Source organism: Centroberyx gerrardi, chromosome 12 (genome assembly GCF_048128805.1).
Source record: "Centroberyx gerrardi isolate f3 chromosome 12, fCenGer3.hap1.cur.20231027, whole genome shotgun sequence".
Classification (NCBI taxonomy): domain Eukaryota; kingdom Metazoa; phylum Chordata; class Actinopteri; order Beryciformes; family Berycidae; genus Centroberyx; species Centroberyx gerrardi.
In genome coordinates, this window is record NC_136008.1 from 17855254 (window position 1) to 17881565 (window position 26312).

Genomic DNA, 26312 nt, shown 5'->3' on the forward strand with positions numbered 1-26312 from the left:
ATAAAAGAAACATTTTATTTATATGTTTGGAGTAAGTTCTTGAAAGGAGAATTAAGTTTCTCCTTTCTATGGACAACAACAGTCTTTGCCAAGTGAGACACAGCATCTGTCTCTCTGAGATCATCCTCCATTTTACAGTCAAATCCAATCAGACCAAAACACCGCTTGAGATTCCAGCCATCGTTCAGATTCCTCCAGTCTCTTGTAACACCGCTTACAGCATCATGCTTATGCTTCACACCCAGAACCACAGCTTCACACCTCTCCGCCTGCCCTGCCTGTCTGCTCTGTGTCCTGGCTGACCCAGTCGGTCGTGATCCTGCCTTATCAGTGTGTGCCGCTGCCTCTGCTTGCGCCACATCATCTCTGAGCACCATACATGGGCTGCTGTCTGGTTAGTCAACACGGCTGGGCTGGTTGAATACAACGTGACGGCCTGTTTGGCTTCTCGGCCTGCCGCTCTGCTCTGTGGCTCATGTTCTGGATCCGTCACCATCAGCACTTCTGTTGGAAGTCACTGAAGAGTCTAATGCGGTTTGGGACTTTTTAACTCTCCAGCATAACACTGTTGTCGATCGTTGTTCTGTTTGCGGTAATCCAGCCGCAATGCTGCACCTTGCCACTGCCAATACCTATTCATTAGCTCTATGTCAGTGAACACAGTGTGACTAGGGATAGGGACTCTTAGGGCTGGGCGATATGGTTGAAATCAATATCATGATAATCATAAGGATTTTTTTTCGATATTGATATGGTTTACCTATGCAAAATCAAACAACATGTTAAATAATCAAATTAATGTTCATCCCGTTGAACCAAATGGACATTTTAGGTGTGATGTCAAACAAAATGGACATTTTCAAATTCCTTAAAATGTTTCATACCTCATTTTGTCAGAGTGTGACTGAAAACTATTAACTAAGTACATAGAAGTTGCTCCTCTCAATATTGGGCCAACATGAGTCATCCATTAGCACGGTCGTGGCAGAACACTAATGCCGGCAGCACTGAAAAGTATCCCATGTTTACACCCACCAGCCTCTCTGTGAAGGCTGAGTGAGTAAGCAGCAGTTGTTTGTTATTTGATATATACCAGTACTAGTCTTTCAGGACTGGCAGCGCCCCCACCTCTCCTATTAATCCGACCTTTCCGATAGCTCTTCCTTATGTAATGTCTGATGTGTTGACCGGCGTCACTGCATCCGTTCCAGTGTAATATAGCGGGATCTGCATTACGGCCTGCGTGTATGCGTCAGCTTCCCTGCAAGAAAATACTTTCATACCATTTGATGATCAGATTGTGACCAATAAAATAACACTGTATCATATTATATGAGTAATACAGGGTTTGATTGCTAGTAAAAAAAAATGTGTGGACATGGGGAAAGAGGAAGCCTTCCTTACTGATCCCCTAACCTTTTTTCCATATTTCTGTGCTCTATCTCTGACCATCAGGTGACAGGAAACGGCTCACAGGAGAGACAGAATAACAGGAAGAGAAACCAGGAATAAGGGGAGGGGGAGCAAAGAGCCGTGGCTGTGTTCACTATTCTCTCTATTGTCTCCATCCTTATGGATGGTTTCATAAAGCTAGATTCAGAAATGGAGAACAGACACTCAGAGATCCATCTTATGTTCATATTGCCACCTCTCAGACAGAAAAATTGTGTTTGTGAACACGAGAGAGATCCAGGGGCATTTTATCCTCTATCAACTCATCTCTTGGTGTGTGTGTGTGTGTGTGTGTGTGTGTGTGTGTTTTCTTTCACACTTTCAGGCTGGTGTTGTGTGAAATATACAAAAGATTCATGGGAGGTGGTTGTGAACACCTGATCCCTGCCTCTCTTTGTGTTATTGCTGCAGTTGTTTTTTTGTTTTTTTCTCACCTTCCTTTTCACTTTCCTTGACATACACACCAGTTAATAAACAAGTTTGAACTTGAACTGACTTGAACAATATGCCGATGGCCTTTGATAGCCGGAGTTGCTGTGTCATAGAAAACAGGAGCACTGTAGCCTTTTTTTCAGGTGGGTCAGGAGAGCGTTCCCCAAAATAGCTCAGTAGGGTGTTTTAGAACAACAACGCTGGTACAGTAAAGTCTGACATGTAATGGTGCATTTCCTCTAATAATTAATTTTGTCACCGATGGCCCCCGAAGTCATTTGACACTTTCGTCTGCTCTGCAGTTTCCATGACGACTAGGATTATTGAATAGGAAACAGTATTCCACTGTGACTCACTTTCTGTTCAGACCACAGTCTTCATAGTGCCTACCCTAGAGATATACAGCATGAATTCTCTTTGATGAGTTTAAAAATCACCCCCTTCCTCTTGAGAAACTCTACTGGTGGAAACTAGGGTGGAGTGCGCAGCAGCAGCAGTCACAGTCACCCTCCATTGCACAAGAGCAGTCCCTGGACTGGGCCCTATTCTCACAGGGGGACACAGTAATGCCAGAGCTCATTATCTCCCAGACTGACCTCAAGACTGGTAATTTGTTCATCCGTGGATATATTTTCTGTGAGCTCATTGTATAAAGAGATTTTCACTAGTCCTTTAATTGTTTTGAGGATAAAGCTAATCTCCTGGTATGTATGTGAATGGACCGCACTGCCAAAGTTATTCACTTGTTTACCTCTCCATAGTAACAGCCATCTGGGCTGCTGGATGGAAGTGCATAAAGCCTTTTCTGAATGTATGTAATCTAGGCCCTGACCTATGCGGTAAATCCACTCACACAAGTGCGTGATATGTTTTGGTTGTATGTTTGTATTCATGTATGTATGTATAATATTGTATGATGTGTAAAGTACCATGTACAGAATTATTAGTCAAAATTAATGTAGAGAGTTTGGAGACTGGGAAGTAAAGTTCTGTATCATTCTATTTTTTTCTCCATTTCACACCTAATGAGGTGCTAATGACACAATGGGTTCATTAACATAATCAGTGAAACCAAGTGATCTCCACTTTTCCAAAATTGCTGTTGTTTCCCACATCTCTAACTTAACTAGGGGCCATTTTATGAAGGTGTTACTGTCGCAAATCACCTCAGAACTTGCCTGTTGGAATTTACACTCACAGGAAATATTCACACAATTATGTTCTAAATTTGAAGTCACTGAAAAGATTGATAAATGTGCAAGTCAATATTTGATTGTAATAGCAGTTGCTAACATGTAATAGGATATTTGTTTGTTTTTTTCTTGAATATATTTTCTTAGCACAGTACAACCATGGAGATGTTATATCTGCACGCTCTCACTTTTGCTGCAAAAGTAATTTGTAGACCTGTGACCGCAAGCAGTGTGAACTAAATGTAAAAGTTGAGATTTTATTGAAATAAAGTGCTACTTGGTGGATTAGATATAGCCTATGCTGGATTTACCAGAAGTCCCTAATCATTCATAAAAGTTTGTAAAATACATTCTACCAGGTATATATACCTTTGTATTCAAGAAGAGGTAGATTTCAGCAAATATAGCCTATTACAAGTTTGCATCTTCTATTCCATTCATTCAAATGGTGACTTGCACATTCATACAAATCTTTTCTGTAAATTCAAAGGTAGGACATAGGTGTGTGAATATTTTCTGTGAGTGTAAACATATTACAAACATGCAAGTCCTCAAGTGTTTTGCTACCATAATGCCTTCACGCTGTGTCTGTTGTTGGGGGATGTGTGTGAGAAACCAGTAAGCGAGTTAAGGCTCTTACTTGGAGGGTGGCTATGTTGTGGTGGCTGCTTCCCTAAAGCACAGATGGTTGTGCCTTATAAACACTCTGCTGTAATTACAACACCCACCGGCAGCCTGGAGGCCCCTCAACACACTGGCTCCATACCTCCTCACATCAACTGGACTGTCAGACAATGGGATATATACACTATATACACTACAGGCTCCATCCAGGACTCAAATAAAATGGATCTGTCCCATGTGTGTTTGCTGGAGCCCCTCTCTTTTTCCATACACACCCCATTCATATGACCCCTGCTGCATGTAGACCTAACTACAGTGCTCTGCTGGCCCTCTCTCTCAGCCAAACTTTCCAGCCAGGGTCAGGATACAGTGTGGGAGGGGGTCTCAGGGGGGGCACTGGTTCCAGGAGCCCATGGCCCAAAGCCTGTTTGTTTTCCATGGACATCCAGGGGAACAGGAATGTGTGACATCATTCACCCAAAACAGAGGGGGCAGGCACTGTAAATAGCCCCCTCCACCACAAGCACATCCAAAAACAACTACCTGGTTTATTCCACTGTTATGGTGGATACAGGAAAACTTTGAATAGGCTACTTTTATCAGAGTGCCATACATTTTAATTACGTAGCTTACCAGGTGACTTATCCATGTGCTATAAGTTAATCATTAGCAGTGGTCTTATGGCCTATAGTGGCCAAAGCCAGTTTCAATCCATGTCTTTTAGAATCAGCTTTATTGTATGTAGTATGTACACATACAAGGAATTTGACTCAATGTACTTACACAGAATAAATAGCTAAAACAAGAGCAACAAGATGAACAAAGGTAAACCTAAACATTTAACTACTATGTACAAATATGCATATATATATATATATATATATATATATATATATATATATATATATATAAAAGTATATATATACATATGTAAACAACACTAGGACAATAGTGCAATGGTGCAGAGTGCAAAGATGCTGGAATAAATATGGAGTTGTTGGTGTAACAGGTTACATTATATACATGAGATATATAATGTAAGAGAAAGAGAAAGGTTTTCAACACGTGGTCGGCACTAACTCAATAATGCATTACAATCATCTTTTTTCAGTAACAATAAAGTAACATTTCTATTTCAGTTTCGTAATAATACTTAAGTTACCAAGCTAAAAATTAGTCTTTACTTTTGTGTCACCCCCTCTAAATATAATATTGAAGTTGAATTAGCCTATCCCAAAACTAGCCTATTTCCCACACCCATGTCTTATCCGTTTCTTCGTAATTAGTCGTCCTCCTCTCACTAAACTAGATTATAAGGTTGATTAGCAGCCTACTCTCTCCCCGAGTATAAGTATTTCCACTACTATCATTTTATCATGTAAAAGGAGAATGCTATTTGGCTTCCCAAATCACAGGAGATTATCGCGATTTTTGAAGATGTAACCGCCAATTTGGGGGTCCATAACGGATAAGTGAAAGTAGAGGAATGGCTGCCTGGGGAGTAACTTAATAAATTAAGTGAAGCTATTAGCCTGCTTTCTAAATGATATGGAGTAATAGGTAACATATTACTTTTTTGATTAACGAGCCCAACGCTGATCCACAAGATTCAAATTTAACTTGTGGCTGATCTGTATTTGAGCTCTGCGCCTTTAAAAACAAACTGTTCCCTTCCAGTCCCAACTGTTACCGGCCACGTACGGCTCCGTCCTCCCAGCGTTTTGTCCCACAGTCTACTCGTCAACGATACTTTTAATAACTGTCGCGCCGTGAATGACATATATCGTGATTTTCAACGACTTTGAACTACTTTTAACGATAAAATTTGCGAAGAAGAAAGTTTTGAATGGAGGTTCCCCGCTCAGCGCCATAAGTGGGATTGTGAAGCGGGAGGAGGGGGCAGTTGGTGGGGTCGTCCGGGCTATCGGATCTGGGATCTGCCTTTATAACCAGACAGACGGCGGCTTGTCGAGGGCAGAGCTGGACGGGCTCACCGAGGACGAGGAGGTTCAAACTTTAAGTCTTCCTCCGGAATAATAAGGACGGGAAAGTTGTAAGTAACAAAGACGAGCTGCATTTCAACCCGGGTCTGGATCCATGTCAGAATATCTGCTGTCAGACTGCGAACTGCTGGACTTTCACTCTGGGAGAAACACACTTTTAGATATTGACTGTTGTGATTTTGACTGTAGTCCTTGAATACAGGGTACCTATAACTTTTTCCCCCTTTATTTAAAGCCACGCGAAATATCTTCACAATGGATAAATACGAGGATTTAGGTCTGGAGGCAAGTAAATTTATCGAGGATTTAAACATGTATGAAGCATCCAGAGATGGATTATTTCGAATGAGGAGGGATGCAGGGAATAATCCGGATTTTGAGGAGACCAGGAAAGTGTTTGCCTCTAAAATGACTAAAATCCACATGCAGAAGCAGCAAGAAGAGATGGCAAAAAACAACCTGGCCATGAAAATGAACGGGGGTCACAACAACACATACTACACCAAAGACAGGCCGCCCATCAATAGCTACAGACAGGCGGGCGAGGCGGCAGCAAAGCCCCCCATCCTCTCTGGCCCTGTCCCGGGCACCGTGGGTGGGAACCAGTACGCACAGTATGACGGGCAGAAACACCACTCAGGCATTCAGTCTGAACCGCCAGCCGGCAGGACATACGGCTACGGAAACAATTACGATAATAAGGAGCGCTTTGAGCCACATTCATACCAACACCACACCCCTGCTCCCCCCAGCCCAGGAAATGCGTCTCACAGCGCGCCCACACATGCTGGTCACCCTGTCAGCCCCTCGAGTGTTTGGGCCCCCTCCAGGGAGAGCCAGCTTTCCCCGTCACTGCCTGGGATATTGTCTGGCAGCATCACCTCTCAGCAGCAGCCTCAGCGCCAGTCTACATCTCCCTCCAACAGTCTTCCATCTCCGGGCTCTGGGGCTCAGCAGAGTCGGGCCGTCACCCCACCAGTGAGGCGGAGTCCCCCCTCCTCTGCTGGGCCGGCCAGAGGATGGGCTGGAGAGCCTTCTGGCTCAGTCAAACCAGACCTCATCCCTTCCCTGCCTCTGAGTGCCTTCACTGGTGGAGCTGACGTCCACCTGCAACAGTCCTCCACCCAGCCTGCTCTCACAGCACCACCCGCAGCCCATTACTCACCACCTTCTACAACCTCCAGACCCTCCGCCAACCTGTCTGACCCCCGACAGAATGGCCTTGCTCCTGTGGCAGCCCCCTCACCTGTCCTACCTGCCCCTCCTTGTGAATCAGTTCAGCTCAAAGCCCAGGTCCCAGCCTCTGCCTCAACCCCTGGCAGTGTCTCCAAAAGCATCAGTGAGGGTCCAGGTCAGGTCCAGATGGCCAGTTTAGGAACGGCAGCCTGTGCTGAACCTGAGGGCACCTGCTCCTCCAAGCCTGTCAAACTGCCCTGCCAGTCTCTCCATGTGCAGCCCGCTGAACAGGGGCCTTCTGCAGCTGAAATAAAATTGGAAGCCCTCACTAACCGTCTGGAAAAAGAGATGGATGCCCAGCCGAAGGCTGACTACTTTGGTAAGAATGTTTACACTACCAACATCAACCAGGAGTTTCTGTCAGTTAGGCCACTGCTGCATAACTCGGTTCAAAGAGTGAACGGCCCACCCACAGTCCAGAACATAAATCTGTTTGTTTTTTCATTTTATTTATATGCACGCTCTCTCACCCTTTGTCATCCTTTTTTTCTCTTTCCCTCACACATACAAACACACATTTCTTGCATGTCACAAGGTTCTAGCCAGATTAAGTGGCATAGTTGGGAGGTCGTCCCAGGTGTCATTGTGTGTGTGTTGATGTTCTTGATGGTCATTGCTGATATAATAGCTCAACTTTGCAGACAGACACTCTGTAGCCTGAGGCCTCTCTTTTCTCTTTCCTAATCCCTTTGTGGAATCTAGAGTGAATCATTTTCAATTTGTTTCATCTCGTTCTTGAATTCTTCTGTGCCTGCTGTCTTGGCAGCTACAACAAACTCTTTAACAGTACAAGCTGGGGCCAAGGCCAGCTAGGAGGCCGTTGTCCTCTCACCTCCTCTCAGCTTACAGAGGTCTCATTGATTACTGTTGAGGTCGTATTGATAACTAAAGTCATTGGTAATAGCATATTGATTGTTTTTGTCAAATCTGTCTGGATGTGTCGGGTCTGTGAAAAACGTCCCTTTCATGTTCCTTCCCATGTCTGGTTGGTTTGGCTGGCACTGGCATTCAATGTTTTCCAAATGACATCATCGCCACAGACCTGTGCTTGCACATTCCACATTACTCTTTATGTGAGCATGCCGTGCATGCTTGTGCACGTGCGCGCACACACACGTACACACACACACACACCCACACACACACACACACACACACACACACACACAGATGCACAGGGAACATGATAATGAATGACAACACCTGTGACTCTTTAAATTCTGGCATCTGGAAACAAATCACAAAGAACCAGCAGCATGGCTGTGAGTTTATTTTAAGAATTCAGGCTTTTGAAGGCACCACTTGTATTTACGTGGAGATTCACGTTTACCTTCCTTTACCAGATCTCATCCTTGCACTAGATGAAATCACATTTCAATTAAATGTACAGTATTAGATGTAATTAAGCCTTTTATTTGCAATATATAGAAGTGAGAAGTGAAATCTTGTTGCTGAGAGTATGATCAATACAGAAGTTTACGGAGAGAGAGAGAGAGGTAGGTAGATCTGGAGAGGAATGTCCACCATCAGCAGATTCGCTTTCATAAATGGCCTGGTTTCTGTTCCTCATATCAGTGCCTGTAGCAGTTTTTGTTAGCTATATCTGGAGTGTGGGACTGCTATCAGGAAATGAATGCAACAGTCAGAAAACAAAAATGCTTTGCTGTGAGATCAGCTGACAGGGTGTTGTCACACTCCTCAGTTTTCATCACTATTTGTCACTTTTTATCACTTTAATTTCCTGTGCCGTTGCCTCTTTCACTGAAAGTCATGTAGTGCACACTGTAGGTGTTTCATACTATGTGTGGCAAAGTTTTGTTGCCCTCTATTCAGAGGCGTAAGGTGTATCATATATAGGTGATCGCAGTGTGTGAGAGAGAACGTTGGGGCTCATGTGTTGGCCAGGCATTTGGAGCCAAGTACAGGCATCAGAACGGAAAACGGGACGTCCTGCCTCGGGAGAGAAAGATAGTAGGAGACAAGAGAGCGTGAGAGGGGTGATATCTTGTACCCCCCCCTTTCCTACACACACACACACAAACACGCACACCCCACCCCCGCCTCCTCGTTAAAGGAATTTCCTGCTGGAATGTCACAGTTGTAATTCACAGCCTCCCAAAGCCCCCTGGAGTGCTTTCATTTGGTGTGTAAGGGAAGATGTTCTGGCGTATGTCACTGTCACGACAAGGCTCATAAACGCACACAGACATCAGTGTTGCGGATATGTGGGAGAGCACAATGTGCAATCAGCAAAAGTGTAGGTTTTAACGTAATATATATATAACACATACAGGCACACTCACACACACATATTCCCACATAGCCCACACACTGTTCCTGTATGGAGTTTCCCACTAGACCATGGCTCATCCTCTGAGTCATGCTTTCATGCCAGAAAATAGCCTGCATGATGGACAGATGCAGTTTTTTACATACCGATGAAGAAGACTAGTTGTTTTCACAGTGTCCTTCTCTCTCCTGCCTGTTGCACTGATATTAACTTGTGCCGGCAGGTGTTTTCAACCGGATCTCTATTTTATTGTGAAGGTTAAAAAGACTAGCATATGCAGTTTGTTCAGTATTTTGAGTACTTTTGGACAGTTTGTAGATTGTCACGTTTGTAGATCCCATCTGGTTTCGACTATATAAAGCACACATTTTTTGCGTCTTACAGGACTGCATACAGTATATCGGGCCTTTAAAAGTCTCTGCCAATGCCATGTCAGTATTTACCCTATCCAGTGAGCTGTATCCATATGGAGGGCTGGGATCCATCAGATTCCCAAACGTACGCGTGGTGCTGATTGGCAGAACTGCAGCTGGAAGTTCTGGGAAAATGAGTCCGGTGCCAAACGGCTGCACCAGGGGAACACTGAGGAATGTCTGGAGAAAGAGAGCGAGGAATTTAAGAAATGAGGACTGGAGATAAAAAGGGGAGGGGAGACCCAGACGAGTGGAGAGGTGCCTGTGGCGCGGCTCAATGGATGACTAGACAAACGGAGAGATTTAGGGAAAGTTCGTGCGGGCTCCTTTGTCCTCGGTCGCGAGAGTCTGAGTGGATGCGAGAATTATAGCCGAGTTCATCAAAGAGGGAAATAGTGGCGGGACGTCCCTGTGTGCTTCCCCTCTCCCCCTCTGTCTTTCACATACGCACACACAGTTGAGCATGAGTGTTTAGTGTTGTGTTAAGATGGAGGATTAATTTATCCCATCTGGCTGTTGACTGGAAAGCTTCATCTTAACTCTTCCCAGGGATTCTTGGCTTCTGCTCTGGCAGGCTTTTGGGAGGCTGACTTTTATGTGTGTGTGTGTATACATGTGCATGTGATGTGTTCATGTGCACGTCTCTGTCTCTCGTTTGTCTATGAATATATGGCCTGTGGTATTTGAGTGAATTCAATGTGCTATGTCATCACTGGGTGTGGTGTCTGCCCCGTGGGTATGAGTTAGAAAACGATGCCGCAGACACAGATGACATGGCTCCATTCATTACATTACAGCGAAAGTAATTGTACTGTGTGATGTACTATACATACTCTTGTTAGTTTTAAAATCAAACAGTTTTTCATGTGGTTGATTTGATAAAGACGGAATTCAATCACATGTTTGGTTACAGAAGTTCTCTTTCATTGCTCAATCCTCAAAGCTATATTCACTAAGAAACTGAATACTTGGGACTCACTGGAGGAGTGATAGCGCTCGGCCTGGTCTTAGCAACTACAGTGTGTGAAGAGGGGTTAGTTTTCAGTCAATGGTCCATTGGCCAGGGAGAGGAAAGCAGCCATGGACAGGGAGTTTTGACAGCTGGGAAAGGTGAGGGGGAGAGAGGAGGGGTGAAGTTTTGGCTCCATGTTTTGGTTCCCCTCCCCCGCCCAAAGCAAGCAGTCCCCTGAATAATCATGGTGTTTTGGAATATGGGACTCCAGCCAAAGGCAGATTTGTGGAGGTCCAACCAGCAGGGAGGTTGTTACCAAAACGAAGACTGCTGGTCCCAAACAGGAAAAGAGAGGAGAAAATGGATTTATAGTGCATTTTTGCTCTCCCGGAATGTAAAAATAAAAGCTAAATCAAAAATTGACAAGAAAAATGTCTTGTGCCCAGTGTCAAATTTGAAAGAAGTCATGAAAAAGTAAATCCATCCCTGAAGCCCCTTGTGTTCATGAGTGTGAGTGTGTGTATGCAGTTATCCTGCAAATCCAATTCCTGCTGTGTGTTTGTGCCCAGACGTGTGAAGTGTTCCCTGTAAATATTTAAGGACAGAGAATGTGATTCGAAGGGCCTCCACTCAGTAGTTTCAATAGTTTGTTTCTTGAAGGCTACAATTTGTCTTTTCTTGAAAACAAAATTACTTACATAAGAACAAAATTCTCGGAATTTATAATAATATTATTCCATTTGACTCAAATTCTTCTTTCCAACCATTTGGTCCCACTAATGTAGACTAGGCGATGTGTCCCCTGTTGTTGCATTAGGAGAGGCTTAGTTGAATTAGGTATATATAGCACAGTTGTATATTGTATTACCATCGGCCTATGAGGAGTCACAGTTGGACAAGGTTATTATGTGTAACTGTGTTTGTGGAGGAGGCAGACGCGTGATGTGTGTTGGGTACAGTGGAAACAGAAGTTTCTTTGTCAGTGTCCAGGCTGGACCAGGGCTGGGATGGGCTGAGTTAGGAAAAGCCCCCCCTCTTTCTGCTGAGCTCTTTCTCTGCCCCCGGGGATTTGTTTTGGGGTAATACACACACACACACACACACACGCAAATAACCATAACGCACACACGCTGACACTTCAAAGAGAAGCCTGAGTTCTTGCCGTAATCTTCCACCACCGCCCCCCTCCTCCTCTGTCGCTGTCACTTTAACTTAATACGTCATGACTGGATGGTCATCATTGTATCTGATGGATTTAGTAGCCAGCTGACTGCTCATCGAGGCCAGCAGTGATGGAGCTGCCACTTGTCACAGTCCATATGTCAGTTGTCATATCATGCCGTGTTATACATGGCGTGCCTCCACAGACGGCTCATGCATGCGTGTGACAGTGCAGGCCCAGAGAGAGAGAGAATGACAGGGAAGGAGAGAGACGAGATAATATTTTCATGTCAGGTCTCGGGAAAACAGTGTTGCATCCTAAGCAGCTCCAGGTCACAAAAGAATACACATATGACAAATATGTACAGAGGCAAAAACTAGTTCCATATTGATCAGACAGAAATCCCTAATTGTACATGAGCTGTCGAAAGTTAAATGAGGGATGATGTAATGTTTCAGTCTTTGAAGCCTGACTGGCCTGAATCACCTGTCTGAAGGCATGAACTGGCATTCTTCATGCAGCACATGGCAGAGAGAGAGAATAGCTCTTGCTTTCATGTGTCTAGCCTTTTATCTCTATTCCTTTTGTCTTTCTTTCATTTCGTCTTTGCACATCCTGTCCAAATCTGTTCTGGGTGGGATGGGTGGATGGATTGATGTTAAGTAGACTGGAGGGTCTGAGTGTCAGGCCACTCTATGTGTGTGTTTGTGTGAGTGTGTGAGTGTGTGTGTGTGTGTGTTTGTGCGTGTGCGTGGTGTGAATGTAGGAACACTTGGATTTTATCAAAGTATTCATATAACAGACTTCTCAGTCTCTGAGCCAAGTCAAACAAGCAAATAGGGATATATTTCCCCTTTCAGTGATACAGCACACTAACCAGCTTCCTGACTTTTGTGAAGTGTTTTTTTCCTCTCTTTCCATTGTTTTTGTCTGGTTTAATCCGATCATAGCCGCCATGCCCCTTCACTCCCCTTTATCCTACCATAATAAACTAATGTCGTAACCTACTGTGTCTGGGTGTCACTGACCTCTGTGTTGCTGAGTGTCATGGTGTATCTCCGACTCACTGTTCCGATTCAGTAGTGATGGCCATGTAGTTTAGGACTACATCCATATGGCTGCACAGTCTACAGCATGTCTGTTAATGTGGTGCAGTGTGTTGATCTGTATGAGTGAGTGAGTGATTGGTGGATCGCGTGTGTGTCTTACTGTGGCTGACTTGGCTGTGATACGTTGTGTTGTGTTCCAGGGGTCTGTGTGAAGTGTAACAAGGCGGTGTATGGAGCCAACCAGGCCTGCCAGGCTATGGGTAGCCTCTACCACGACAGCTGTTTCACCTGCAGCGCCTGCAGTAAGTAGACACACACACACACACACACACACACACACACACACACACACACACAAACACTCACTCGCTCGCTAAGTGACTTTTGCCCCCATTCAATCTTCCCTCCTTGGTCAAGTCACCCATAAAGTTCATGTCACCTCCTGACTAAAAGGCTGCCAAAGCCCCTGTTCTGCTGAATGGAAGTGGTACCTTGTTCGTCAGTCACTCGCTGCCCCGAGCACAAACACGCAATCATTTGTGGATTAGGGTCCTGTAGCGGCAGTGTTTGGTTTCTGGGTGTGTCAGTCACTCCTCCAGCCCACACAAAGAGCGAGGAATAGGCAAAAACACAGGGAACAAGGCCATTCGTCAAGTTCATTCATTCATCCAGTCGGTCGCTGAAATCATTTTAGTATGACTCAGTAAAAATCTCTGACTCACTTTTAGTGTTTCAATGGACCGCTTATGCATTGCTGCACTGGCCAGTTTTTTGGATTTCTTTCTTTCGATACAGAGAGTTTCCTGGACTAATTAGGTACAGCCAGGCTTCAGTTGAGGTTCAACACCCCGGCTGTACTTGGCTCCTGATCATATGTAAGACTGACCTGTAGTTTCCTGACTGAGTAGCAGTGGACTTCCAAAGCCAAAGTTCTATCTGGCTGCCTGGTCTGGATGAACCCAGCCAATTAAAGCCTCTCCTCCAATTACAGAGTGATGGGTATGTGGAATATGTGTCCCCCAGCGGTGACCCCTGCCCAGGCCCATTATTCTGCAGCACCTTTGACCTCAGTGGTCGCGCCCCCAGATCTGTGATTAACATCACCGTGTTTTCCTTTATCTGCCCTCCTGTGTGTGTGTGTGTGTGTGTGTGTGTGTCTGAGAGAGAGAGAGGGGATGAAGAAGAGGAGCCTCATAGTGAGGGAGAATGAAGCCGATGTCTGAACTGGGGCGAAGAGAGGAGGATACACATACCTCTCATAGCTTCCTCCATGTGAGGGCATAAGGGTTGCGCTCGCTGTGCCTGGCCCCAGGGGGAAAGCATCCCAGCTGGGGAGGAATGCAGGCGTAGGGGCCCTCAGGAGGGTGGGCTCCAGGAGGACAGTGGGTGCTGTTATGTCAGCTGGGCCCGAAGAGACGGGAGCACAGTGCCGGACAGGGAGACCATTCAGTGGGAGCACACCACCCACCACACACAGCTAAGTTGCAGACGCACACAGGCACACGTGTACAGGCACATGCTTATGTATGCATGCATGTACCCACACATTACACCTACAGCAACAACACTGACACACACAGATGCACATACGCGACAGACAGAAAGTCACACACACATACACAGTGCCTTCTTATTAGGCCGCCCCTGTCATCTTCCTCCCAAATCTCTGTGTCATGACAACCTTCACACTTGTTGAGTTGCATAACAAGTCTTTATGACCGTGAACTTCCTCCGAGAATCCCCCCACCCCACCCGCCCCGGGAGAACATTCCTGGTGGCTAGGAGAGCTCAGGCTGCGTGTCTGGGATTCAGCACTTCGCTGCGGGGGGCTTCGCTCCAGGCTAATCATTGACTTCCTCAGCGCCACAGAGAAGACTGAGAGCAGCCCTAAGCTGTCGTTGGGCCCGTGGAAATCTAGTGGAGATTATGACCTGTTTGTAATCAGGGAACTGGCTTAAACAGTAGCCAACCCAAATAATCTATGGAGCAGGAAAGAGGGCCGTAGAAGGAAAAAGAAAGCAAGAGGGTGAGAGAAGAAAGCAAAGTCCCAGTTGGACTGCCGGCCCCAGAGGAGTTACACTGAGAGAGAGGGCTTGAGGGGATGTAGATCTTTAACTTTGAACACTAGATGCCTGAGAAAACCTGTTAGGAGGGATATTGCCTGTCCTTATTTGAGATCCTGTTTATATGTAGAAAGAAACACAAATGGAAATTATTTTGGAACCGTGTGAACCACCCTGAATACTAAAGTGAGGTTGTTGTGTTTGCCATCTTATAATACAAAGATGATCATGCTTCTCACTTTCTTTGAGCTCAGTACAGCTGAATATGGCTTGGTTTAATTCATGTGATAGCTCAGTGGAGCAGTGGTCAGCAGCAGTGTGAGGTGTGACTGGAGTTTGCTGTGAGAACAGAGATCTGATTATGGTGGAGCTGCAAGAGCACAGAGACCCCTTCTCCACTTCGAATCACACTCCTGCCTTAATAACATCAGGCCCTCATCCCAGCCAGTCAGCGGGCTTTGGAGAAAACAAACAAGGATCTGATTGGTCCTGAATCCATTGGTGCGCTAACAGCTGCTGGATAGTTTGCGAGGGTCTTGAGCAAAACATCCCAGGTGCTCTGAAAATCTGAGCAATGCAGTCACACTACTAAAGAGAATGATTGTAAGTGCAGCAAAGTTTTTCTTTAACAATTAAACATATGTATTCAAAGTAGGACAGGGAAAATGACTTGAGACGAGACTGAAGCTCGATGTAAGCAGTCTACAGTTGCCCTATGTGAAAATGAATTTGAGATTCCCAAATTGCTGTATCAGAGATGTGGATCTTATGCTGAGATGTCTCACATGAGTAATTTACTTACAGGACAGGAGGGGGTTATGGCTTGATTAGGAAATCATGGTAGCGTAATTTTCTGCCTGGGATTACATAAGGGAATTTATAGGATGTTTTGATTAGAAAATGGCCTCGTGCTTTGTTCTATCCCTCAGGTATTTAACATTTTTCTGAAAGAGAATTAGCCACAGTTCGTTCTGGTGCTTTTCAAATAGTCAGTCCCACCTTCTGACTTTAATTAAGCTCTTATCTTTCCACAAAGCTCACAGCCTTCCCTTTCTGACTCATTGGAAAAAAGACAGGAATGTAAAGAAGAGGAATGGCCCATATCTCACTCTCATCCCCCTCATCCTTCCCTCTTTCCTTGGGGACACAGTCCCAAAACTGTCTGTCAGTAATTACCCAAGGCCAGTTCCACACCTTGGCTTGATCAAAATGTCTTTTCTCCTCTGAAGGTAGTTATTGTGCGAGCTTTGGCCAGACCTTGACCAAATTATTCTGTCAAAGAAAGATAATGTAATTGTCAAGCAGTGATTCAAAGAATCTCATGTGACATTGATTTGAAAGATGAATCATGAGTTTGGCTGGTGTTTTTAAAGTTTTTCTTTCAAGTCTTCCATTGTTCTTGCCTGTATTGTCTGTATAATTAAAACTCAAGAACAATGCAGTGCATAATGCTTCTTTCTTTGGCCCTTGAAGGCGATAAATCCTAGATTTTCAAATGATTAATGGTCTTATTACTCCCAATTTAAAGACAGAAGTAGTGTTTTTAGGAGAGAAAAGGGTTAACCCTCCGCCCTCAGGAGGGAAAAGATAGGTCAAGCTCTTTGGCTGAACTCTGCTACTTCCTCATTAGACTAAAATAGCCACTTGCTTCATTTTGCAGGTTGAAGACACATCTATGCACTTCGGAGCCCATAGCTCGTGAACTATTGATCATAGTGGTGATTGTATTTTCCTAATGTTACACAGGATATTTGCGAGTTTATTCTCCGATTTGCCTAAGCCGCTGTGCGTGTTTGTGTGTGGGAGCCGAGGAGATGAAGAAGGCTCCTATTCACCGGGGTTAACCCCCTCCTTTGCCCTCCTGTCCCCTCCCTCACCTCCCCACTCAGAAAATGTGTGGAATGTTCCCTCTTCCTGTGGGACCTGGGCAGGAATAGCCATGCGAAGTGAGGTGTGCGTTTGTGTGTGTGTGTGTGTGTGTGTGCTGCTATGAGGGAGAGGAGACGTAGGAAGCCAGACCCAGACCATAGAGCTATTATAGCATACAGACAGACAGGAAGTGCACCCAGCATGTGGAATGACACTGGAAAGGAACAAAGAAGAAGAACGGCGGGGCCTCGTGGGTTTTGGCCTGTCTCTGCCAGGAGAGCCAATAGAGCCGAGTGTTTAATCAGTTACACCTGTCTGGTAATTGGATTAAATCACAACATTTTCCCCTCATGTGGTCGTGGTTGTGGCAGCAGTCAGATCCAGATGTGTTCCCAGTCCTGCTCTGTGTCTCAGCAATATTACATTAAGACACCGGCTCGCCATTGAGCCGTTTATTTGATTTATCTGCCTGGGATTCAGCGGGACATAATGAATTCTGCAAGAGGGTCCATTACCTTTGAATGGCTGTAATTAATCACCGCAGTCTCAGTGTGTTATTGGTGTAACTTATTTTCTGAGACTGGGCGTATGCATGCGCAAGATTTTCCACGAGACTCTCGCAGACATCTCGACATTCTGTCCTAGACTTACCTTTTGCAATCTGCTTAAACCCACTTATCATAATTCAATAATGAAAAAAATGTTGGGGTTTTTTGTCTTCTAAGAAGCTAGTTTTGAGAGAAGTGGGTGCTGGGTCTGCTGTGTATTGCTTGAGTGAACTGTATACATTTTCTTTCTTTGTTTGTGTTTCCACAGGTCGAAGGCTGAGGGGGAAAGCGTTCTACTACGTTGGAGGGAAGGTGTTCTGCGAAGAGGACTTTCTGGTGAGTGGGCAACACACTGTTAATACATATCTTTACTTAGGTATGTGGTATTGTAATAGTTGTTATGACATCAAAAATGTATTTGGTTTTATCTTAGGGATACTATACAGCAACTAGGCTAAGGTGGATTTAACAGGTGAAATCAAAAAGGGTCATCACTTTTTTTTGTATATTATAAAGTAAAACTTAAATTCAGCCCATAATCTGTCAACATGCAAATTAATACAAAATTGAAGTTGGAGACTTTGACCTTGTGGCCCAATTTCCAGCATCTCATGCAGCTATTCCATATCGGTTTCCTCCCCTGGGTGGGATTGGAGGTTTGTTGGTAACTGGAGATGCTACTTAGCCATGGTTTATAGGGGGAAGAGTTAAAGCCATTTCACACCAGTGCAGTGTGAATATGTCGTAAAAATGTTAACGTTTCAGTCTATTTATAATCAGAGGATGCCCCATTGAATACAGTTGAAAACTCCTGGTAAAATCTGTGAATTTTCATCACGCAGACCTTTTGCAGCCCTTGTGCAGCAGTGTGCATGCTTTACTATCTGTGAGTTATCTGTAGTATTTTGAAAGTATTTTTCCAAATTGTCCTTCTAGTCATACACAGCAGCACTGGGGTGTGTTTATCCCAGGAGCCCTCTCAGAATAAAACCTCATCTAATCTTCCTTCCATCAAAAGCTCTCTTGCTCAATTAAAATATGAATTTACATTGAATTAAATTTGCTTTTTCTCCACTCTCTCTATGTGCTGTTAATTACCTCTCTTCTTCTACCAGACCTGTTAGTGCGGCCTCTCCTTCTCACTGACACTGGTATATTCATACACTAATAAAGCTGAAGGTGATGGTGCATGGACCTTGTATCCTACTTGAAAGAGAGATGCCTCAAATAGTATTTATATTTCTTAGCATGTGCTTTAACCTGCTTGGAGTACCAGGGGTTTACCAAGCAATTCAAATATCAGGTAGATGGCAATCACAAAAAATACACTAAACTGACTTTCAAATACTTTCCCATGATTATCTAACAGCAAATTGCTATTTTGACCCAGGTCCAATACAAACTCCAGAGAGGCCGTTCTGAGGCAGATGAGCAAGAGAAAGAGGAACTCAGACAAATCTTTCAGGGACTGAAATTTTAGTATGATACCTAAACCACATATTTTGGATTATGCCTGAGTGACATCTTAGAGCTGCTGAGTGATCAATCTGGTTTTGTCAGTAAACAATCCGAATCTTCTTGCTACGAAAATTATGTTTATTTGGGACTTTATGTGGGGCAAAGGACTAAGAAGGACTTGAGTCATCCATTGAAGATCTAAATACTTATCTTTGGTTTAGCAATGAGTCAGTGTCGTCTCTTCTCGGTCTGTTTCAGTACTCTGGTTTCCAGCAGTCTGCTGACAAGTGCAACGCATGCGGACATCTGATCATGGATATGGTGAGTGTCCCGTATTTGTGTGTGTGTGTGTGTGTGTGTGTGTGTGTGTGTCAGAGCCACATGCCCTCAGCAGAAACATGGAGCTGCTTCACCCACAATGAGCTTCCTGCGGCCACATCTGGATAAAGGCTCAGGAGGAAGTGGTGGCTCCGCGTGTGTGTCGCTTACTATTTCTCTCCCCTCTCTGTCTCCACTCTCTCTCTCTCTGTCTTTCTATCTCTCTCTCTCTCTCTCTCTCTCTCTCTCTCTCTCTCTCTCTCTCTCTCTCTCTCTCACACACACACACACACACAGGCTCATGGGTAAAAACAAAACAGATATACACACAGGATGTCATCACAAAGTAGTCTGTGGAAGTGTAGCAGCATATGAGGGATTTCCCTCGACATAAGTGAACACATGTTCTCCATACAGGCCTAGCAGACAGATGAAGGAAATGTCTCTGTTTTTATTACACTGCCTCCTCCTCACACAGCCACATTAAAGATCTTATATGTTGCAACAGGCAAATCTGGAGGACATAACGACTGGGAATGTTCTTGCAAAAGTTGTGTAAAAAATGTGAATAGGTGCAACGCATACTATTTGCACATTAATGTTATTCATATTTCATTTTCATATTCATTTTGCACCTGAATAGGTACAATGCTTATTTACACATCTTTGTATATTGGTCATCCCATATCAAGATAGATGTATCTTTTAATACATTTGGTAGGTATGAATACTTGTTATATTATCCTCATATATTATCCTCATTGCTCTCTATGGGCTTATTCTTAGTGATGTCCTATTCTCTGCTGCTGCCACAGCCCAGTTTCCCCATGGGGATCATTAAAGTTTCATCTAATCTAAAAGCAAAGTTTTTTTTTTAGAACAATGGCTCTCTGTTCATAATACTGGTTACAAATAGAGAGGAAAATATCTGAAATAGAATACTGACGCCCTGATATTCTGCACTCGTCTCTCTTTTCATAGATCCTGCAGGCCCTCGGGAAGTCGTACCACCCCGGCTGTTTCCGCTGTGTCATCTGTAATGAGAGCCTTGATGGAGTGCCCTTCACTGTGGACACTGAGAATAAGATCTACTGCGTCAAAGACTATCACAGGTGAGCTCCTGCTCTCTTGTTCTGGCATTTATAGTCCGAGGGAACATGAGCGCATGACCTTAAACTATCTTTATTAAAAAGTGAATTATTTTAGCGTGATTCCGGAAGGTTTCATATTCCACGTTTAAGATGAAATCACAACACAGACCCTTCAGCTTCCTCTGCCACTGCAGGATCAGGTTGAGAAGGTCTGCGTGGCTTAACTGGGTCTCTCTCTGCCACGTGCGGCAGACACTTGAGAAGCATAGTCGAGGACGGGAGGAGGGGGGGGAGGGTAGGGAGGAAAGATCACTGTCCAGTAAAGGGTGAGAGGAGTGGCATGTGGCCATGGCTCTTCTCAGCCAAACTCAACAGGAACATATTCGGCGAGGTCCGGAAGAAACCAGAGCTTGTGACTTCTCAGTGAACAATCAAGGTTTTGTGTGTGAGAAGTAAATGGATGTTCTGCACGTAAGCATCCGTAGCAACTGGAGTAAAAGGTGAATTATCATAAATAGCAACTTTAGTGGCTCAACAGCAGCTCTGTTCAGTTACAGCCACTCGTCTCCCTGCTTGGAGAATAATATACTGCTCAACCAAGTACATGGCCGATGACTGACGACTCCCACATATTCTTTATGCTGACTGAATTAGAGAAACGTTTGTGTGTGTGTTCTTTAAGTGTTTGTCTTTTAGCCACAGTTATGCCTGTCTACACTGAGAGGCCCTGTGTTATTCCCTCAGACATCCAGGTGCCAGCCATCTGCAGATGTGTGTGTGTGTGTGTGTGTGTGTGTGTGTGTGTGTGTGTGTGTGGAAATAATGAATTCATTTTGCTTTTTGTTTTTCTAGTCTTTTTTGGGATTGGGGGAATCACGTGTGTGAGGGAGAGCCAGCACATCTGCAAACCTGGCATCTCCTTAGTCAAATCAGAGTCTTAGATTTAGTGAGGGTTGAGAGAAAAAGAGGGAGAGACTCGGCTCGTTTAAGAGCTGTGGGAGAGGAACTCCACGTATGAACAGCAAGCTTTATATTCCTTTGCATAGAAGAAGTTCAGTTCAAATCACTTTATTTCAGTTTAGTTCAGACCAATCTTTGAATTTGTGTCTTTTCTTTCCTCACTCTCCCAGGGTCCTGGCCCCTAAATGTGCAGCCTGTAATCAGCCCATCCTGCCCTCAGAGGTAAGCCCACATCAGCCTGTATTATGTATTTTGCATGATTATGCTCCTAGTTGTCCAGGTTATAGTGTCGGGTTACAGCAGCAGTGTGTGATATTGAAAGTCCTGTTGACAATCTCTGCCTCAGTGCATTTGCAGCCAGTCCTGTTATCTCACCCACAAATGCCCTACTTCTGTCTCAGTTTACAAGCGACTCTGATAACTAAATAATTATAAAATAACCCATAAACCCTATAAATACAGTCAGTGGTTAAGGTTGATCAAGGCATGCTTTAATAATAATAATAATAATAATAATAAACTTAATTTATATAGCACCCTTCGTACATAAAATGCAGCTCAGAGTGCTTTACAATAAGTAGAGGAAAAGACAAATTAAGGTAAAATACAGAGTGAGAGAAAAACAACAATTTAAAACATTAGACAGTTTAGAAATCAGAGTGAAGAGTTAAAACACAGTGAGACAGAAACATAAATTTAGCAGATTACAGTAAAAAATAAATAACAGTGGCTAATTAAAAGCAATACTAAACAAATATAATTTTTGTGCTGACTGCTTTGTATGTTTGGGAGAAAAATAACAGATTTCTTAATGAACGTTTGTCTTGGTAATTATCCTGTGTAATATCTGATTGAATTTTAAACCTAGAGGTACGTACCAATATGATCATGAACAGTTCGGCCCCCTGACCCGATTCTCTCAGGGGTAAAGATTAATGAATCAGCCCTCTGGTGAACTATGAGTAGAAAGCCAGATGTGGAGAAAGAGTTGGTCAGCGGTGGCACGAATCAGCTGCCCCTCTTAGTGTTTCAAGGTCAAGCCCCGCAGGAAGAAGTGAGGGTGATATCAGGTAACTCTTGAAGAAACCGTTTAGGTGTAGAAGGACTTGAAAGAGATCCTCGGCATGGATCATACAGTCAGTTTTATGTCTTAAAAACTACAAGTCTGTTTAGTCTTTCACCTTAACCTGTCGAGCTTCAACCACCAGCAGCTCGGCAGATATGAAATCCATATCTGCTCCTATTTACTCAGTATGTGCCAAAACACTAAACTTAGCTGTGCAAATAGCAGATACTTTAATATTGCCATAATTCCCGGTAGAGTGGCCCTTAAAGTTCAAGTATAGGTCAAGACAATAGCTCCGGGCTGTTGTTTTAGGTGGCGTCAAGGAAGAGTAGGTGGATAATAGGTAGAAGCATGGCTCACACACACAGGCAGAACATGCTCACAAACACAACCCTCCTTCTTAAAAGAAACGTCCAAAATTAGAGTTGGCTTTGCCGGAATGCCCCCTGCCCTCCCCTTTCAGTAAGCAGTGAGGCTGGTATCCAGAGAAGGGGTAGTGTACTATATGCATGTGTTTGGTGGTAGGGGTGTTAGTAAGTTTGTCTTGTGCCCACATGTAAGTTGTTTTGAGGAAGTCCAGTGGAAGTCCCTCTCACAGGCTGGTATTGTAACAGTGAATTTGTAAAAGAAAATATAAGCACCTCGTCTCTTTCTATAGGATTACATAACAATAAAATCAATCCATTGGGCTATTTTTCTGTTTGTTTTGATTTGTGTAAATGTTTGTCATCAGCGTGAGTCAGCTTGTTTTCCAATGGATCAAATTAGAAAATATGGTGACATTTTATTTTGAGTTAAACAGAGGATGATTTTCCGAGGTTTGACTTCGGTTGTGTTTGTCTGCCTGCGTTTCTTTCCAGGGGTCGGACGAAACCATTCGAGTTGTATCCATGGACAAAGACTATCATGTGGAATGCTATCACTGTGAGGTGGGTAAAAAACAAGTCGCCTTTCTCTCTTGCAAGACTGAAAATCAAACATGGCATTTTAAAACATCCGTGCTCATTGGCCCTAAACGAGGCACCTGCTGAATGGCTCATTTAGAGAAAACATAACGAGGAGATCCCAAATCTTAATTACAGTCCTGGTGGTAATTATGTACTGCTGAGGAGAGCAGGTACGCGACACCTCATCATCGCTATCTCGTCATTCTACTCAAGTGCCTCTACTTTCTCGCCGGGGGCTGATTGACAGCTGGAATTCTTCCGGCTCATGAAAACAATAAAAGCAGTCAGTCGTGAGGAGAGGAGCTTCTTTTAGAGCGGCTCCCCATTAAAGTTGCATTTAACAATGCAGAACAGCTGAGACATGAAGTGGCAGTGTCCCTGTCGTACTTTGCCTTTATCTTTCAAACTAGTAGCCAATCAGTTCAAGGTGATTTTAGATTAGCAATATCTTGAAGTTCATTTTTGTCTTTGAAAACAGGTTTCCCTCTCAAAATCGTGAGCTATATGCAGATAAAGAAAAGCTTTATTGTATGAATCAGGGCAGGTTTTAGCAAATCTCATCTTTTTTTGTAGAAGTAGAAATGGACCTATACTGTATAAATGCTGGATATCTAGCCTACAGAGGTTCTTATTGTTGTCTATTTGTTCAGTGACGGGAAATAAGGTTAACACAGAGCAGAAATCAGACTTTTCACATTCATTCTCTATTCTCATATTTAAAATCAAGCAGCCTTTCAGTGCATGAGTCCCTCTTATCCTCTGCGTTCCTCTTCTGGGTCTGTTGTGCAGGACTGTAAGATGGAGCTGAACGACGAGGAGGGTCACCGCTGCTACCCGCTGAACGGCCACCTTCTCTGCCACTCCTGCCACCTGAAGCACATCGAGCCCGGCTGCTCCTCGCCCGTCGCCGCCGCCTCCTACCAGCACTAGTGTCAGGCGGAGGGAGCCACCTTGTGGAAATCTGAAGGAACTGCCCGAGAGTGACTGGAGCGCAAGAGCGGACATGCACAATTCTTGTTGTAGAGAAATTGATTACTGTGTGGTATGATCTATACTCTGACAGGAATGTTAATGGAGTCTCTATTATGCATAATACCTAAAGAAGGTGTTGACCCAGATATGAAATAATACACCAAAGCCCCAGTTTGAACGCAGTGAAGCAGTGCGTTATACCCACTGATTACTGACTTTGTAGAAATATCACCATATGATTTTTTTTGTGTAAATATCAATTGCATTGGCTGTGTAAATATCTTATTCTAAACTCATTTTAGACGCTGTGTGCCTTCAACTTCAGTTTCACAGTTTTGCTGTTTTACTTTACGAATGCTGATGTGTGAGCCCATATAGTGAAGTTACATGTGAGCACAATTTAAAATAGGTCTATACATAGTCTGTCCAAAGGCTTCAACAAGGATGTTGTTCCTAACATGATGAACACAAATGATGTGAATTCCATTGTGGGATATAACATAAATCACAGGTACCTTATGTATCAATATGAAAGAAACGCTAGCTTGCTGGCTGAGTAACTAAGCTGTTTGAAACCATTTTTTCTTTGCAGTGTAAGACATACTGAATCAATAATCTATTTTCCCTGACCTGCACACAGAGCCAACATTGTTATCCATTTCTCATATGCAATAATGCAATAAATTATTTCAAATAAGAACTTCTGAATACAACCATACAGGTATACTTGGCACAGGCATTCATTTCAAACTATAAAAATCAAAAACTGAAACCACTGAGAAAACTGAACATTTCAACAGAATATTTCACTCTATCATGACATAATGGCATGGAGGCTAAACTTGGACAGTTTGTTATCCTCCATTGGCTTTGCCCTTATGTACTTAGGGCATGTAGTTCCACACTCATGCATACGAAACAGCATTTTGATTCTATTATGTCTAAGATAGCTAAATTATATCATTATGTAGTTAAAGAACTACCATCCTTTGTCACACAAAGTGTGTTGTTTTCAGCACTTATACAAACTTCTAGATGTATGAATTTAGGCAACTGTAAAGATGTTTCCCAAACGTATGACAGTATACCTCTATAGGCCTGTAGATCTATATTTTGTTAAATTTTTGAAATGAAACATTTGCAAACATATTGTATATTTAAAAAAGCATTATAGGCCTACACTTACTTTTGGGTAATTTTGATTTTTGTGAATAACCCCTTGAATATTAATTTGGTTTGCAGTGAAAAGTGTACATCTCTGGTTAGCCTGCCCTAGCCATTCAAATTTTATTAATGTCTTTTCCTTATAAGCTTACTAAAAGATTTGAAGTAAGATATTTTTCATTAGTGGGCCACAGAGTTGCAGCATTAGCCAGCTGTAGATTAAGATAAAGAGAAAATATATACATATGTGCTGTATGAATGTTTAAAAAAATAAATGCATTGCAATAGGCCAAAATTTCAATTTTAATTTGGTTCTTTTTAAGTCATAGCCTATTAATTCATAGCTATCGAATATATTCAGCATCATGCTTATAGTCACACCAGAGAATAAAATTGTTGTCTCAGTGTTACATAAACAGGTATGTCTGGTTGCTGCTCTGATTATTGTGACTCATAAGGCAGAGCTCTGCAGATGTCAAAGCCATCTCCATTCAGTGGGCTACATACTGTACATGCCAGTACCATCCTGCTGGGGGCGCTGCTGCACTGCCAGCAATCACCACTCAACGATGTAGCTTGTCCATCTGCCCTAAGAAGTACCCCATCAGGCGGGATGTTATGGATAAAGGCTTATAGCAAACATTAGAATGAAACGTGAAGAGCTGCCTGCATCACTAAATCTAATGAAACGTAAAAAGCAGCCTGCAACACACGGTGCCGCGACTTAGTTCACAACAGGTGGCCTAACCTATAATAACCTTATTTTTAGGTAATGTTAACCAGATCGCTCACATTTATTCGATCCAGATGAGATGTAAATAAATCTTTACATCAACACTTTGGGCTAGTTTCATTCACAGAAAACCTTGTCATCTTTGAATTATCTAACGTTACACTGACCCAGCTTAATCATCCTAAACAAATAGCGATCCTTCTAAATCAACGCTATTAGCCTACTTGAATGTCAAAAAAATAGCGTCCATAAAAATGTCGTTTTCAGAAAAACGGGAAATACGTAATTTATTAATTTTGGCCTGACGAAGACAAACT

At 43.5% G+C, this 26312-nt stretch overlaps 1 protein-coding gene across 1 annotated transcript; it reads left to right on the plus strand.

The window, feature by feature from the left end:
* The first annotated feature begins 5590 nt into the window (after positions 1 to 5590).
* Positions 5591 to 25545, plus strand: limd1a (LIM domains containing 1a). The gene is made up of 8 exons (XM_071901640.2): positions 5591 to 7259; positions 13007 to 13108; positions 17555 to 17622; positions 19003 to 19065; positions 20044 to 20174; positions 21284 to 21335; positions 23040 to 23108; positions 23916 to 25545. Exons 1-8 carry the CDS (start codon positions 5960 to 5962, stop codon positions 24054 to 24056), a joined length of 1926 nt encoding a protein of 641 aa, XP_071757741.2. The 5' UTR covers positions 5591 to 5959; the 3' UTR covers positions 24057 to 25545.
* Positions 25546 to 26312: the final 767 nt, after the last annotated feature.